This window comes from Neolamprologus multifasciatus, chromosome 20, assembly GCF_963576455.1.
Source record: "Neolamprologus multifasciatus chromosome 20, fNeoMul1.2, whole genome shotgun sequence".
Classification (NCBI taxonomy): Eukaryota; Metazoa; Chordata; class Actinopteri; order Cichliformes; family Cichlidae; genus Neolamprologus; species Neolamprologus multifasciatus.
In genome coordinates this window covers 12,116,497-12,130,515 of record NC_140458.1, presented here as the reverse complement: position 1 = coordinate 12,130,515, position 14,019 = coordinate 12,116,497, and the positions used below count along the sequence as shown (strand labels likewise).

General features: G+C 38.8%; 1 protein-coding gene across 1 annotated transcript in view; it reads right to left on the bottom strand.

Annotated features, from left to right (window-relative positions):
- Positions 1-14,019, bottom strand: part of LOC146494514 (cadherin-4-like) — a 249,844-nt gene that overhangs the window by 67,890 nt on the left and 167,935 nt on the right. Inside the window, exon 5 of the mRNA XM_085147303.1 lies at positions 2,238-2,435. Within this exon, the coding sequence (XP_085003429.1) occupies positions 2,238-2,435 (198 nt within the window). The remainder of the gene's footprint in view (positions 1-2,237; positions 2,436-14,019) is intronic.

The window sequence follows — 14,019 nt, the reverse complement described above, 5'->3', positions numbered from 1 at the left end:
TTCTGCCATAACTTTGCCTATGCAGTCAACATTTCCCTCGAGCCATGTCAGGCTGCGAGCTGCGAGGCCAATCAGTAGGGGCTCTGTCCTGACACCTGCCCAATCGTGTGCTAGCGTGATCAAAGTGACAGCGCTGTAGACCTGCAGAGATACAGGTGAGGGCTGCTGTCACCCCACCTGTCCAACTGATGGCAACTCGGCCAGGGCAGGGAGAAAAGTACTAGGATGGTCGGGAGGGCCACTGCCTGCATGTCACTCAGTGCTGTTTTGGATGACAGAACAGCCCATTAAGAAAGAGACTGACTTCACAGACCATTAGAAGTAGCATCACACAGCCATAGTGCACAGAACACTGAGTAATGGTGCAACTGAAGGGCGACCGAAAGACTCCAAGCGCTGCTTCGAGACCTTTTTTTATTGAATAAAATATGCATTTTTGCTTCATTTTTTTGTTTTGTTTTGAGGGAAAAGAAACAGATGCATAAAAGCCCGAATTTTCAACAGAGGACAAAGTAGGTTATTAGAAAGGACTAAGCAGATAAACAAGTATGGCAAAATTATCCCCATGCCGTCCACCCCTGTGTCCTTGTTAAAATCTCTAGCTCTCAGTATGGCCTTTCCTGCCCTCCAGTCATCATTAAAGAGAAAGACGGGAGCTTGAGAGTCCAACAGAGGCATCAACACGCATCACTTCTCCTCTGCTCGAAACGCTCAGCTCTCAGCAATCCACTAGCCCCTGACGGACCTATTTACCGCACAAAGTGAATTGTGTTTGGCTGCAAACTATGCTTCCAAATGTTCCTTTGATACCCTCTCTCTCTTTCCCCCTCGCCATCTCCTCTGTCTCTCTCTGGTTCTGACCAGCTCATGGAAATAGAAGAACTGTCTGGCCAGTTTATTGCTGGTGTAGCACTACTCATGGGCTCAGCAGGCTCAGATGAGAAAGCCACACTGTGCCAGGCTGATGGGACATACTCCAGCTGTAGAGGCACTCACTCCAAAACACAGACTTACAAACTCCTTCCTCTTTGACTTGATGTTTTTGTTTCACTATGGAAGAAAAAAAAAAGAATGAATAAAAAAGTTTCCTTCAAGTAGCTCCCCAGGCTTTTCCCTGGGGACTGGATGAAACCCAGTTGAAAAACAAAGAAGAGAAACAATAGGAAAAATCTGCTTCTTTTGCACAATTTTAAACCCCAAAGAGATAAACTATGAGAGTTTTGTAAACAGCAAGGAAAAGCTGATGGGTAGATATTCCAGATAAAGGAAGAAGGAAAGAAGCAGCAGCGAATAAAGCAGCAGTCTTGTGGAATGTTTTTTGATGAATTACAGCATGCACCGCAATCTTAAAGTCAAGAGCTTGCCTATGAGCGAGTCAAACCACACATTCTGTTGTGACAGAATCCCTGAATTTTAAATCTCCTGCAACTCAAGCCTTTGCACAGCAAGTTAAACATTTATTTATTAATTTATTCGACAGGTGCGCGAGCTCAGCATCTAACCTTCAACATGCAGCACTTATATATAGCGTATAATTATAGCCTTATCAAAAAAGGAAAGGTTTTACAGAAATACAATTTTCCATCTGTAACTGTTGACAAATTCTGATTTTGAATGCTAAACGAAGACATGGTTATACACTCTTCATGTTTCTGCTGTTTCTTTATTTACAGGAAGTTCTAAACCAATAAACTAATGTGCCTATTAGGGCACAGAAGAAAAGAAATACTGTTCTACTCTTTTGACTTTGAGAATGGCAGGATTTCATGCTTTCTTCTCATATCAAACAAGAGGCTTCACTAAAACTTGACAAATTGCATTGTTATACAGTTATAAAAATAGAACTGAACCTTAAGCAACCTTTCTCAAATAACCTGATAAAGGAAAGAAAAGATGCATAAAAAAAGGAATAAACAACCATTAGCTTCACTGTGACCCTATGGGACCTCACAGTGTGCAAGAGTTTGCTGTTTAGGTGTCTAAGGGGAAAACTTCTCAGGGTCAATCCGGGCTGTTTAAATACCGTAAGGCATTGTGGCTGTAGCTGCATCAGGGGAACACAGCATAATCATCTGCAAGGATGTGGCAAACAAACTAGTTATGCTAATGTATTTCTGTTATTTATCACCATCCATTATACATATCCCAATCAGCCTTACTTGTTAAATGCCCTCAAGAAATCCCAGCTGTAAATTAAGAACACATCAGCGATGCGGCCAATCAAATCTGTCACTTACGCTGACAAGCATCTGAGGGAACGGTCCTCGAGAATTTTCAGCCACATTGATTGGTGGGATTACCCAGTCCCTCTTCTGTCTTCGTAGACCCTTGGTGATGTTGCGACCGGACCTTGGGAACATGATGACAGGAGGTGGTGTTTGTACTGCCTCCTTCTTCTCTTTTCTCCCAGCAACTTTCTTTTCATTCTCTGTGACCTTAGAGACAGAACAACAAGGTTTTACTTAGGATGCTACAATAGTAATTGATGTTACGCTAAAAGACAAAGCACAATTTTGCAGATAAAAGACATTTTTATAGGTTTAGCATATTTATTTTATATCTCTGTGAACTTTGAAATCTTTTATTATCTCTTCACTAAGAAAATGTCAAGGCTTTTTTTTAGCAGTTAGCTGTATGTCAAACCACTTTCTTGGGTACCAGCTTTTGAAAGCTTGCTGTAGCTGCAATGATCAATCATCACCTTAAAAAAACATCAAACTCATCAGCTAAGATGGCAGTTGTCACTGTCACCTGTTTGTTTTTTTAAAATATAAAAACAAGTATTACATATAAGGAGGTATCTACTCTTTGTCCTTTAACTAGTATTTCTGCAGAGAAGTCTGAAGTTGCTATGGAAACAAAGTGCACAATGCAATGATTTTGAAAGATCTAATGGACCCAGTCAGACACAAGATCATTCATCCATTCATTTCATCATTCGCCAAATCAGTCCTTCACTTGTGCAAAAAACAAGTCTTTTTGCAAGTAATTGGAGATATGGCAGCTTGGATAAAGAAAAAAAAAGTCAACCAAAAACCTTTTTGCAACTAAAAAAATTTAACACAATAATTGTATATACAGTTGGGGAAATATTTTAAGGTTGAACAGTCTAATTTTTATCGTGGTTTTATTTTAATTTATAGAGACAGAATGTGAAAAAAAATCCAGAATAAACATATTATATAAAAGCTGCATGTCATGGAGTGAAATAAGGATTCGATGCACTTCAACCCAACCAGAATTCTGGCTCTCAAAAACTGTCTCTATGCCCGTGTGGTGCACATAACATTCAACCACACAATCAATTACAGACACTCTTGATCTCAGCTTGTTAAGTGTATAAAGCACACCCGTCGACAGAATCAATTTCATCTATTCCCACCTCTCCAACACAATGGGCAAGACCAAAGAGTTGTCAAAGAATGTCAGGGACAAGACTGTAGACTTACATGAGGCTGGAACAGGCTACGAGACTGTAAGCAAGAAACTGGTGAGAAAGTGACAACTGTGGGTGCGATTATTTGGAAATGGAAGAAATATAAAATGGACATCAGTTGCCCTCAGTCTGGAGCTCCATGCAAGATCTTGCCTCATAAGGGGATGAAGATCACGAAAAAGGTGACGGGGTGCAGCGTAAAACTATATAGGAGTTTGTTAATGATCAAAAGGCACTACAGTCCTCAAGAACACCACTGGTAACACACTATGCTGTAATGGACTGAAATCTGCTTGATAACACACATGGCATGATATTGAGCATCTGAATGATTTAGAGAATTTTTTGGAGAATGTGCTGCGTCAGATGAAACCAAAATCAAGCTTTTTGGCAACTCAACCTGCTATGTGTTGAGGAAGAGAAATGCATACTATCCCCACAGTCAAGAACGTTGGTGGAAACATTAAGCTTTGAGGTTATGTTTCTCCTAAGGGTACATGATGACTTTACTGCACCGAGGGTCCAATGCAGTGTAAAATCTTGGATAAGAACTTCCTTCCTTTAGCCAGAAGACTGAACATGGGTTGTGAATAGGTCTTCAAAACATAACACCAAGGCAAAGAGTGGCTAAAGACGCAAATCAAAGTCTTTAGCCACTAGCGAGTCTCCAGATCTCAATCCTATGGGAAATCTGTGGAGGGAGCTATAAGTTGCCAAACATCAGCCAAGAAACTAAAAGGATTTAGAAAGCCAAGGAAAGTGACAAAACCCCTCGTCAGATGTGTGCAAACCTGGTGACCAACTACAAGCAGCGTCTTACTGTGCTTGCTAACAAATATTCAGTTATTATTTGCTTGGAGAACAAATACTTATTTCAATCAATGCTATATGAATCAATTTTTGGTTGATATTCTGTATTTCCACTGACTGTTCATTTCTTTGTAAGTGAACAAACTTACAAATTCAGCAGGGTTTCAAAAAATGTTTTCCCCAGTGTATTAGTAAGAAAAAAAGCAAAAATAAGTGAGAAAGAAACTGAGTCTTTCTAACGCTTCACAAAACTCAATGGAAATACCAGCAGTACAATTCGCTGGCAGACCACATGAAAATTTCATGTGCCAAATGGTGTGTAAATTTACCTTAATGCACCAAACTTGATTTAAATTCAGAGCATTAGCAGATTTTCTGCAAAAGCTTTCCAACAATTTGTCCATTTTACGATACTGCGTGGAATTCTACAAGCCTAATTTCAAAATTTGGGATGCTGTGTTAAATAAAGATAACACAAAAGAATTCTATAATTTGCAAGTCATAAAAGTCATTTAATGGAAAATGGCACAAAAAGAACATTATGATTATTGTTATAAATGTGCACTGAGATTTTATTTTTATTTTTTGAAAAAATAAATGCATTTTAAATTTAATGACAGTAATATGCACCCATGATACATATTGTTGATAAGTACTTTTCTACTTCTCAAACAAATGATTATATGTTTATACTCAGTACAATTCTCACTTTAGTTATGCGCACACGAATTACTCCAGAAAATCTCTCATTTTTAACCAAGACACATAGGAGCAATAACAATGATATAGCAATTGTAAAAGACTATCGCTCTTAAAACATGTAAACATTTCTTATCAGAAGAACACCATATGAGAAACACTTTGTGTCATCACGTGTAGACTCAAGCAGGACAGAGGTGATGTTAATTCTGTGCGAGTATGTATGTGCATATATTTAAAAGAAACCATAAACTTCATACCTTTTGTCATTTACACCAGGCATAAAAAGCCCATTAACAGAAAGCGTGTCTGGAGTTGGATTTACAGCCTCTTTCAACAGACAATGACAGCTGAGTCACAGACACACACCTCAATCATACAGTATGCACCCATCATACACTTTTCTCACACCATCCCTATAGGCACAGAGAAATGACCACCACAAAACTGTCTTTTTGAAAGATGCTCAAATAAGGAACTCAAATGTGAAAGGAACCCATTTTCAATCTCCTAAAGAACATTAACTCATCCATGAGTCAAAACAGCTACATCAAATGCTGGAGTTATGACGGACATCAAATAAGTAATGTCTGTGTGGAAATACTGCAAACCACATGACTGTGAACAGACAATGAACAGAGTGTACAAAAATTTGCTTTATTGCAGATCCTTCCAAGATGTGCTAAAACAAGCAAAAATCGTTGAAATTACAGTAGTAGAACTTTTAGTGTGACACCTGATTCCCTTCATTATCAAATATATTATTTCTTCTGTTAAAGTATATTGCTTTATACATACACGATTTATCTCTAAAGCTATAGTTTAGAGCCCATCATCTGCAAGTTTACAGCTTCGCGTTTACTGTTCCAGTGGCAAAAGGTAATATGAAAGTGATACTATCTGCAGAGTTGTTCGACGGTAAGTTTACCAACACAGCTCAGGGTTACAAGATAGTATAACATGTCAAGAATTCAGTCACGAACATCATAGCTGAAGCTATGCATCACTTGCACTCTGTCTCAATCACAGTCCCTTGAGCTATCCCTAGCTTTCGTGCTCCCCTCTGCCCTCTTTTTGCAGTGTTATTGTTTTTCTCTGTCTCCCCCTAGTCAGTAGTTACTGACAGCTTGTCTCAATAACATGGATTCCTCAAGCACTGGGCTGTGTTAGGCTGATGGTGCATCAGCAGGTGAAACAGCTGCACAAAGCTTTACTAACCAAACACTCATACCAGCAGACAGCAAGAAATTTGTAGTTTGTGTCTTTGTTATGTCTCCTCCAGGATCGCTAATCGAGGCAAGTAAATCAACTTTCATTTGTACAGGGTAGCCATACCTAGCAGTTCCCCCATTGAAATGCACAGTGTGCAAAAACTGAAATTATAAAAGAGATATAAACAGGACAAACATATGGAGAAAGTACAATCATGTCATCTGCACATCTGTGATGTGAATCTCCAATTCCACAACATTTATTCAACTCTTACACCACTACTAGCAGTTTGAACAGTTAATACAAGGCAGGATGGATTTGTGCTTTCATATTGTTTATGCCAAATTTTGACCCCACCCATCCAAATGTCTCCATAGAAACTGAGACTGTAAGGAAACAAAAATTGGCAACATTTTCCAATCTTATGTCATCCCACTCGATAATGAAATGCATCCTTAGATTCCTGTTTTTACCACCCGGTCTGGTCTTCTACTGCTGTTGCTCATGTACTTCAAGTTTGATGTGTTGTTGTTGTCTGCATACCGTAGTTGCAGTAAGTGTTTATTTGAGTTACTGTTGCCTTCCTATCAGCACTCTGGCCATTTCCCTTGACTTTTGGCATGAACAAAATATTTACAACTAGAGAACTGCTCACTAGATATTTCCTCTTTTTTAGACCATTCTCTGTCAAAGTTAGAGATAGTTATGCCAAAAAATCTCAGTTTCTTGGCAGTTTTTGAAACACTCAGACCAGCCGGTGCTATGCTTAAAGTCACTTGATCACCTTTGTTTCCCATTTTGCTTGCTATGTCTAAATGCCTAAATGAATTCCAGCCCTGTGATTGGCTGATTTGATATTTGCATTACTGAACAGGTGAACAGGTGTGTCTAACAAAGTGACCAATATTTTGGATATATCTAACTAGTGGTTAATAATTTTGCATTTAAAATATGGAAATAAATATGTTACAGTGTGTACATGTGAGCATGTGTGATGGGAGGGAGTATAAAAAATCCAGCATCATAGACTCATTTGTAAAAATAAACAAATAACTAAGTAAAGAACAGGTTCAGTTACATTGTATTTCCATTAAAGGTGATTAGTGCTATTAATCTTTCTTCGAGTTTTTCGATTTCTGTTACTTCTGTGAAATGTGTAGCTTTACAGTTCCTCCCCAGCAGCTGACATTTGAGAATAAAAATAAAATACAACACAGAAGCAGTCTACAGCGTTGGAAGATGGCAATGGCTTCTGGCACATATTGAAAGTTGAAGGTCCTGTATGATGCAGTCTATAAAAAGTGTTTTTCTTTGTCTCTGTTTGTTCTTGCCTGGTCAAGGTCCCTCAGAGGGTTGGCTTGTATCTGCCAGCGGAAACAATGCTTTCAAGGCTGACTTCATTAGATGGACGCCCAAGAAAAAAGCTTTTAAGGCTGCTTTAAAGAAAATGTGTCAAGCAACCTGGCATATGGTGTGTATGGGTTTGTGTGGGTGGGTAGGGATGTGGGGTGTGGAGGAGCATGGGCTTAGGTGTCATGTTCAGTTTCATCAACCAAGTGCTGTACTTCAGACATCTTGGACTGTGAAATCCAGGGCACTTTAAGTAATAGTGCAAAAGGAGAGATTTTTACATAGGTAAAAGATTACGGTAGGTGAGGAGACCACATTCACATTCAAAGAAAGACTGGATTTGCTGCTCCACATGGCCATATGCAATAAATATTTAATGTACCATCCACAAAATTACTGCTCTTAAGGGCTAAAATTATAAAAGCTTCTGCATTGGTAGATTTTTACCACTTTTGTACAAAGACTTTAAACTTAAAAAGGCCAATATTATAATAATATTTCCCATAGCTCTGTTTTTGGTTTCCGTCGTTTGCTCCTGCTGGCTTAAAAAATTAAGAGAACGGGAAGCAAAACAAACCCACAGACGTCATATTTCCACTGCTTATCTCTACTTTATGATATGCCATGAAAGCTCAAGTTGTAAAACAATGTCTTACAAACCCGCTGTAAGCTGTGGACAGGAATAAGCCTCACGTTTGATTTGTCCCTAGAAGTTGGCAGTCCAGCAAAAGCTAGCTTAGTTTATAGTCAGTTCTAGTAATTTAGATGAAATTGCCCATTAACTAATGCAGAGGGAAAGGTGCTCTTATGAATTTTAGAGGAAGGTTTTTTAAGCCTGAAGTTCAGCACCACATCATATGTACCCTAAATAATTAATTGAAACAATTAATTAGGTACAAATAATTATATAGAAGCAAAAAAAAAAGACGTGTTATGAGTTCCTATGACTGTGGAAGGGTTCCACTCACTGTTGTTTATTTCAGCCTTCTAAGAGCACAACAACAGTAAAATCTGTCTATCATCTTTAGATCTTGTAGGGCAAGAACTAGCTCAGTCAGCAAATTAACAAATCAAACCACCCTCCATGCTGTGCAGCAGTCTGTTGTCCATACTGGGATCCATTCCCGAGTGAGCAAAGTTCAGCAGCACTTTAGACCTCAGCATGCCACTGTACTCCTGCCATGGGCCCAGAACAGACAGCTGAGGCAGCAAAGTGAAGCTCTCCATTGCATCCCCAGCGACATCCCATCACTGCCACACTTTTCCCATACAAAAAAAAAAAAATAGACCAAATAAAACAGTGATCTTCTTTACAACATTGCGTCAGTTCTTTGAGGTCTGCAGGCATTCATTTATACACAGCTCTAAGGTTAATGCTAAGGGCTCACCGCAGCATTTCAATCAGGTTGATGTTTGAACTTTGGCTGAAACACTTCTGTTATTGATTTGCAACTCTGCTTGAGACCATTGTCCTTTTTCATTACCCAGTTTTGGCCAAGCTTTAGTTTTAGGACAGATGTTGTAACATTTGACAATACTTTACTAAACAGATGAGTTTATCATCGACTCAGTGATTATAAGGTCCTGAGCATTATAGCCAAACATTTTCACTTTGGTCTCATCTGTCCATGGAAAGGACATTGTTTCAGAAATCTTTCAAACAAGCCATACTTGTTCAGTCTTTTTTTAAATTATACAATCAAAAGCTTTAAGATTTACCATGCTAACTGATTCCTGTAGAGTCTGAGATGTAACTTTTGGATGTTTTTGCAAATTCTTTTAGTACCGCATGGTCTGACCTTAGGGTGAATCTGCTGGGATGTGATGTGCACCACTGGTTTGAATTCTCCAAACCAGTAAACTGCTAAAATTTAGATTTTTCAAGAGGTGATCACACTTGTGGATGATCAGTTAATGAACTGCATGTCATTATCAGCACCTGCCTGCTACATCCCCCCCTTAATTTCTATCGAAGCAAAAGGGTGTACTTAGTTTCCCACAGGACTGCAGAGAGTCCTAGGAAAGCTTATTTTTTCATGATTGATTTTGTGTCTTTCAAAATAACAATTTAGTACTGTTTTGAAAAGGCTTGAAAAAAAAAAAAAAAATTAAATGTACATTAAAATTGTTGCTCTACCCCTTTACCACACATTCCTGTACAAGACAACAGTAGAAAACTGAAGATTACATTTGTAAATTCTCATTGGGCAAATGCAATAACAATAACAATATTAATATTGTATTCAGCTTTTCGATTAGAACGGAAAGACATCCTCACTTGGAACATTATTTTGTGTCTCTTAGCCAATAACAGCATGAATAAATAAAGAAAATAATCAGATACAAATGTCATCTGCTAAGGAGCACAACAGGAGCCCATCCACTCCTGTTAATACAAATAGCCCTGCAGCCTCTTCCCTGCCCTGCAGATATCACAGTTACGGTGTTTTTATCAGAATATTAAAGACAAATTATTTCCAAAATAACAAAAAAAGCCAATATGGAAAATTATATTGGTATTCAGTCATAATATTTTAGAGAAATCTGTAAGCCTCCTTTGTTCTCCACCAAATCCAGATAGTAATCGTCAGTTCTAGTTCATGATTTTGATATTCAATAAATTGCTGTAAACATGAACTGAAAAACACTAAAACTAAATTGCTGTCTTTATGCTCATGGATAATAGATAAATGTATATTGAGCTTTTTGCTAAAAACACCAGGCTTTGGAAACATTGCTGATGTGTAAGTGGTGTATACAATCAAACGCACACACAAAATAAAAGGGCCAATTAACAAAAAATACTCATCTTTTGTGGTAAAGTTTCTAATTATTTCAAGGTAAAGCACAACCTCCATGTCTTACCTTTTAATAGTATGCCTTAATGTCATAAAAAAACAGTCATTTAAACATCTGCGTCTCAACCCTCATCATTTTAAAAACCTTACTGTGCAAGATTGTGTAATCCAATCAAAGATCTGACCGTTTAAAGTAACTGCAAATCAAACAACTATTCTAATATATAATCAAATGTAGTGGAATATCATAAAATATTCAGTGCATATTCAGACATAAAATGAGAAAAAAATGAGTAAACTGTGGACCTATGCCAGCAGTTTAGTTATATATGAATTAGTTAAATATGACTGTGTTTAAATTCTCGCCATCTAAAGTTGCCAGTTTAGGAACTGAAGCATTTGCTATTTTGACCAACAGGGGTGCTACAGTACAACCCACTGCACTGGAACTGACAAAAATCCTGATCATCCTTGATCAGCTTGTGCTCATTCTCAGAGTCAGAAAAGAAAAAACAAGCAGTCTCCCCTCCTCCTCTTGTACTGTGTTACCCATCTGCACAAGAGGCAGACTAGTCCTAACAAATTTTACCATATTCTGTTTCCTGCACTGTGCGGTTTGGGGAAACTTGAGCATGACTCGGGTATCAGTCACGGTTTTCTGTCACATCTGCTGGTCAAAATAGTTTTCTGCCAGAAACTCAGTGTGGTCCTTTGCATTCAGTCCATATTCAAGAAACTAATGTCTGCTAAGCATAACGTGCCCGTGTGCACAAACCCAGTTTGTGCACACGGGCATGAGCGAAATGAGACAGATGTGAGTTAGGCCCGGATAAATGCATTCTTTTTCTTCAGAGAGAGGAAAGCTTCATGGGGTTGACTGCAGGGGATGGCTGCCCCACATCCCACCAGTGCAGTGAGGGGAGGCAGAGGTGGAACAAGACATGTTTGGGATGGATTGAGGGAGATGAGGAGTCAGTTGTCAGAAGCAGATGTGACCCCCCTCACCTCCCTCTGCCTAAATAAGTCATGCTCTAAATCCTTTTATCTACACATGCTAACAGGTACTAGTGAGTTCCCTGAGGAGAAATGTAGAGAGAAAAACATGCACAACAAGAAAAAAACCATAAAAACGTAGAGACACAGAGAGAAAGATCTCTGCCCGTCACTGCAGCAAAAGGCTTAAGCAGGTTTTTCTTTCACCATGGTATAATTCTGATCAAACTTCAACTCCGATTCACTCTTTCTTACTCATATTCACACAGAAAAATTACAGGATAGTGATGCAACAGATTTAGAAAAATAGGAAAAGCAGAGATATATGATCACTTATTCAAACTCTTATGAAAGACGGAGGAAAAGGAGCAACAGCAAACTGGAGTTAGTAGACTTTTTAAAGACAGCTTTATAGATTCTAGAGATTTCGTTATTTTTCTTAATACAACACAGACGGGGCACACATTCTCTGGCATGCAACCTTGCACAGATTAAACCTTTAGGTGCCAAGCGAAGACACAAGCACACATACAGCATACGCAGCAATGAAAATTTAACGCAAAATTAGCATAATACACACTTGATCCAACATAATCTCCCACAATAAAATAACATTCTTGCACACATGCTTATGCACAGTAATGCTATGTGAACAGGAGTCACTGAGTGTGAAATGGATGCCCCCCAATCCTCAACCAAGCTCCCCCCCCCCCCACCCACAGCCCTGGTGCCATCAGCCTTAGCCAGCTGGCGGTGGTCCCAGCACTTCCCCTCCACGCCACTGCCTCCCCATAACCCTGCATGCTTTGATATCAGCCAGCCCCTGGCTACCCAGACATCTGGAAGTTATTATTCAACAGAGCACACCACAAAGCACCATTTCCATAATGAAACATCACATTTTGTTTTAGCGCCCTGCTTTCTCCTGCTGTCCTCATACATGTTTGTTACAACTTGTAGCATATTTCTGACCTCTGACCATCTTGTTTGATTGCTTGTCTATTCTTTGCTCCTCGGGATATACATATTAATTGACTCAGTGGAAAATTACGTTTAAAAATGCATTCATTTGACCTTTGACACTTTAGTACTGAAACTCAGTCGAGTGAATAAGCCAGTATTAACTATAAAAGAGCGTAATTAAAGATCAACCTATTCAGAGCCAGAACAATACACACTCTTTCCCTCATTCCCATTAACTACCAGCAGATATCCCACTCTCTGTTTGGCTCTGTGAATTTATGACTGACATATTGCCATTGCTTCCATTTTCTAGCATTGCGCACGACTACCGTCTGATTGTTAGCATAATGGAAATGTTTCACTGCTTTTATTTTCATCACAACAATGATTGGCTAATAGTTTCTGACCAGCCAGGGACCAGAATTGTCTGATTCTCATTCTTGCAGCGAGCAGCTCCCTTTCATGCAGGAGTAGAGGCAAAAAAGTTGTGCACACCTTTCAAAGCCACATGCTAGCGATAAATTATCGTTAGCGTGGAAGTTCCTCACAGAGAGTGAGGGCACAACGTTTGGCAATGTGCCCGACTGCCACAAAATGTTTGTAACAGTAAATCTAATCAAACTCTTTAACGACCTCCCTTATGCTGAACGTGGACATTTTAAAGAAGCGAATAAATGGAAAGTGTCTAAAACTAAAGCTATCCACAACTCTGAGCCCGAATCAAATGGGAAAACGAGAAAATGGTCAATGTCCTATTATGTGGTGTTAGAAACATCGAGGAAAATGATCTTACTACCTGATAATTGTTTTCTTATATAAATCTATTGCACCTGCTTTTGATTGATAAAGTAAAATATATAAAATAAAGGTGGGTGTACAGCAAATCATTTTCAGTTGATTATTTGCACTTCCTTCCAGGAGCATAGATCTTTATTTTCATTTGTTTCAGCTGTTGCCAGAGAAAATCATATATTGCATTGAGAAAAAGTAGGATTTTGCTACTATATGCCATATACAGTTACAAGTTTTAGAAAGAAAACACTGACACTGACAATCACTGGGGAACTTTTAGGCTCATATGCATTTGCACTTTTACATGCAGGGCAGATTTTAGCCTGCTTTATTAGAGAAAACCTACAGAAATGATAGCCAGCTTGGTAGACTGGAAGTTGAAAATTGAAGGCCAGAAATGGGCATTTCTCCCTCTCTCTCAGTGGTCACTGTTTCTGTGCACAGTTCCTTCCAAAAATAAGTGCAATGAACAAACTCAAACTAAAGGTAAAGTTGAATCATTTTTATCCAATCCATGCACAAGTTGGAGCAGATTATGTATTTGTGTTTGCGAATCTGACGGCGTCGGCTGTGCAGTCTGAGCCATCAGAGCTGATTTGTGCTGTGGAAAGATCTGACTCACTGGTAAAGTGGCCATTTAGAGGTTTTTCAGTGAAGAAAGCTGCAGAAAGCAGCTAAAGTACATTTAGTTTGATGCAAAAACCAAAATAATGAGCTCAAAGAAGTTATAAGCAGGTGGAACTTCCCTGTGGTAACAGAAAGGTAACACCTTTCTCATTAGAGTCCATCTATAACAAGCATGAGTGTCTTCAACATTTTAGTGTTTTTATTTGACTGGCAGATAATGACTGCTTCTTACCAAAAATGAGAACTGTCTACTGAGTAAAAACGAATCCTTGGCAGCCTTTTTTCATTTTTTTTTTAATGTAAGTGAGATTTGATCTGTTCCGGAATTTATTTTCCAAT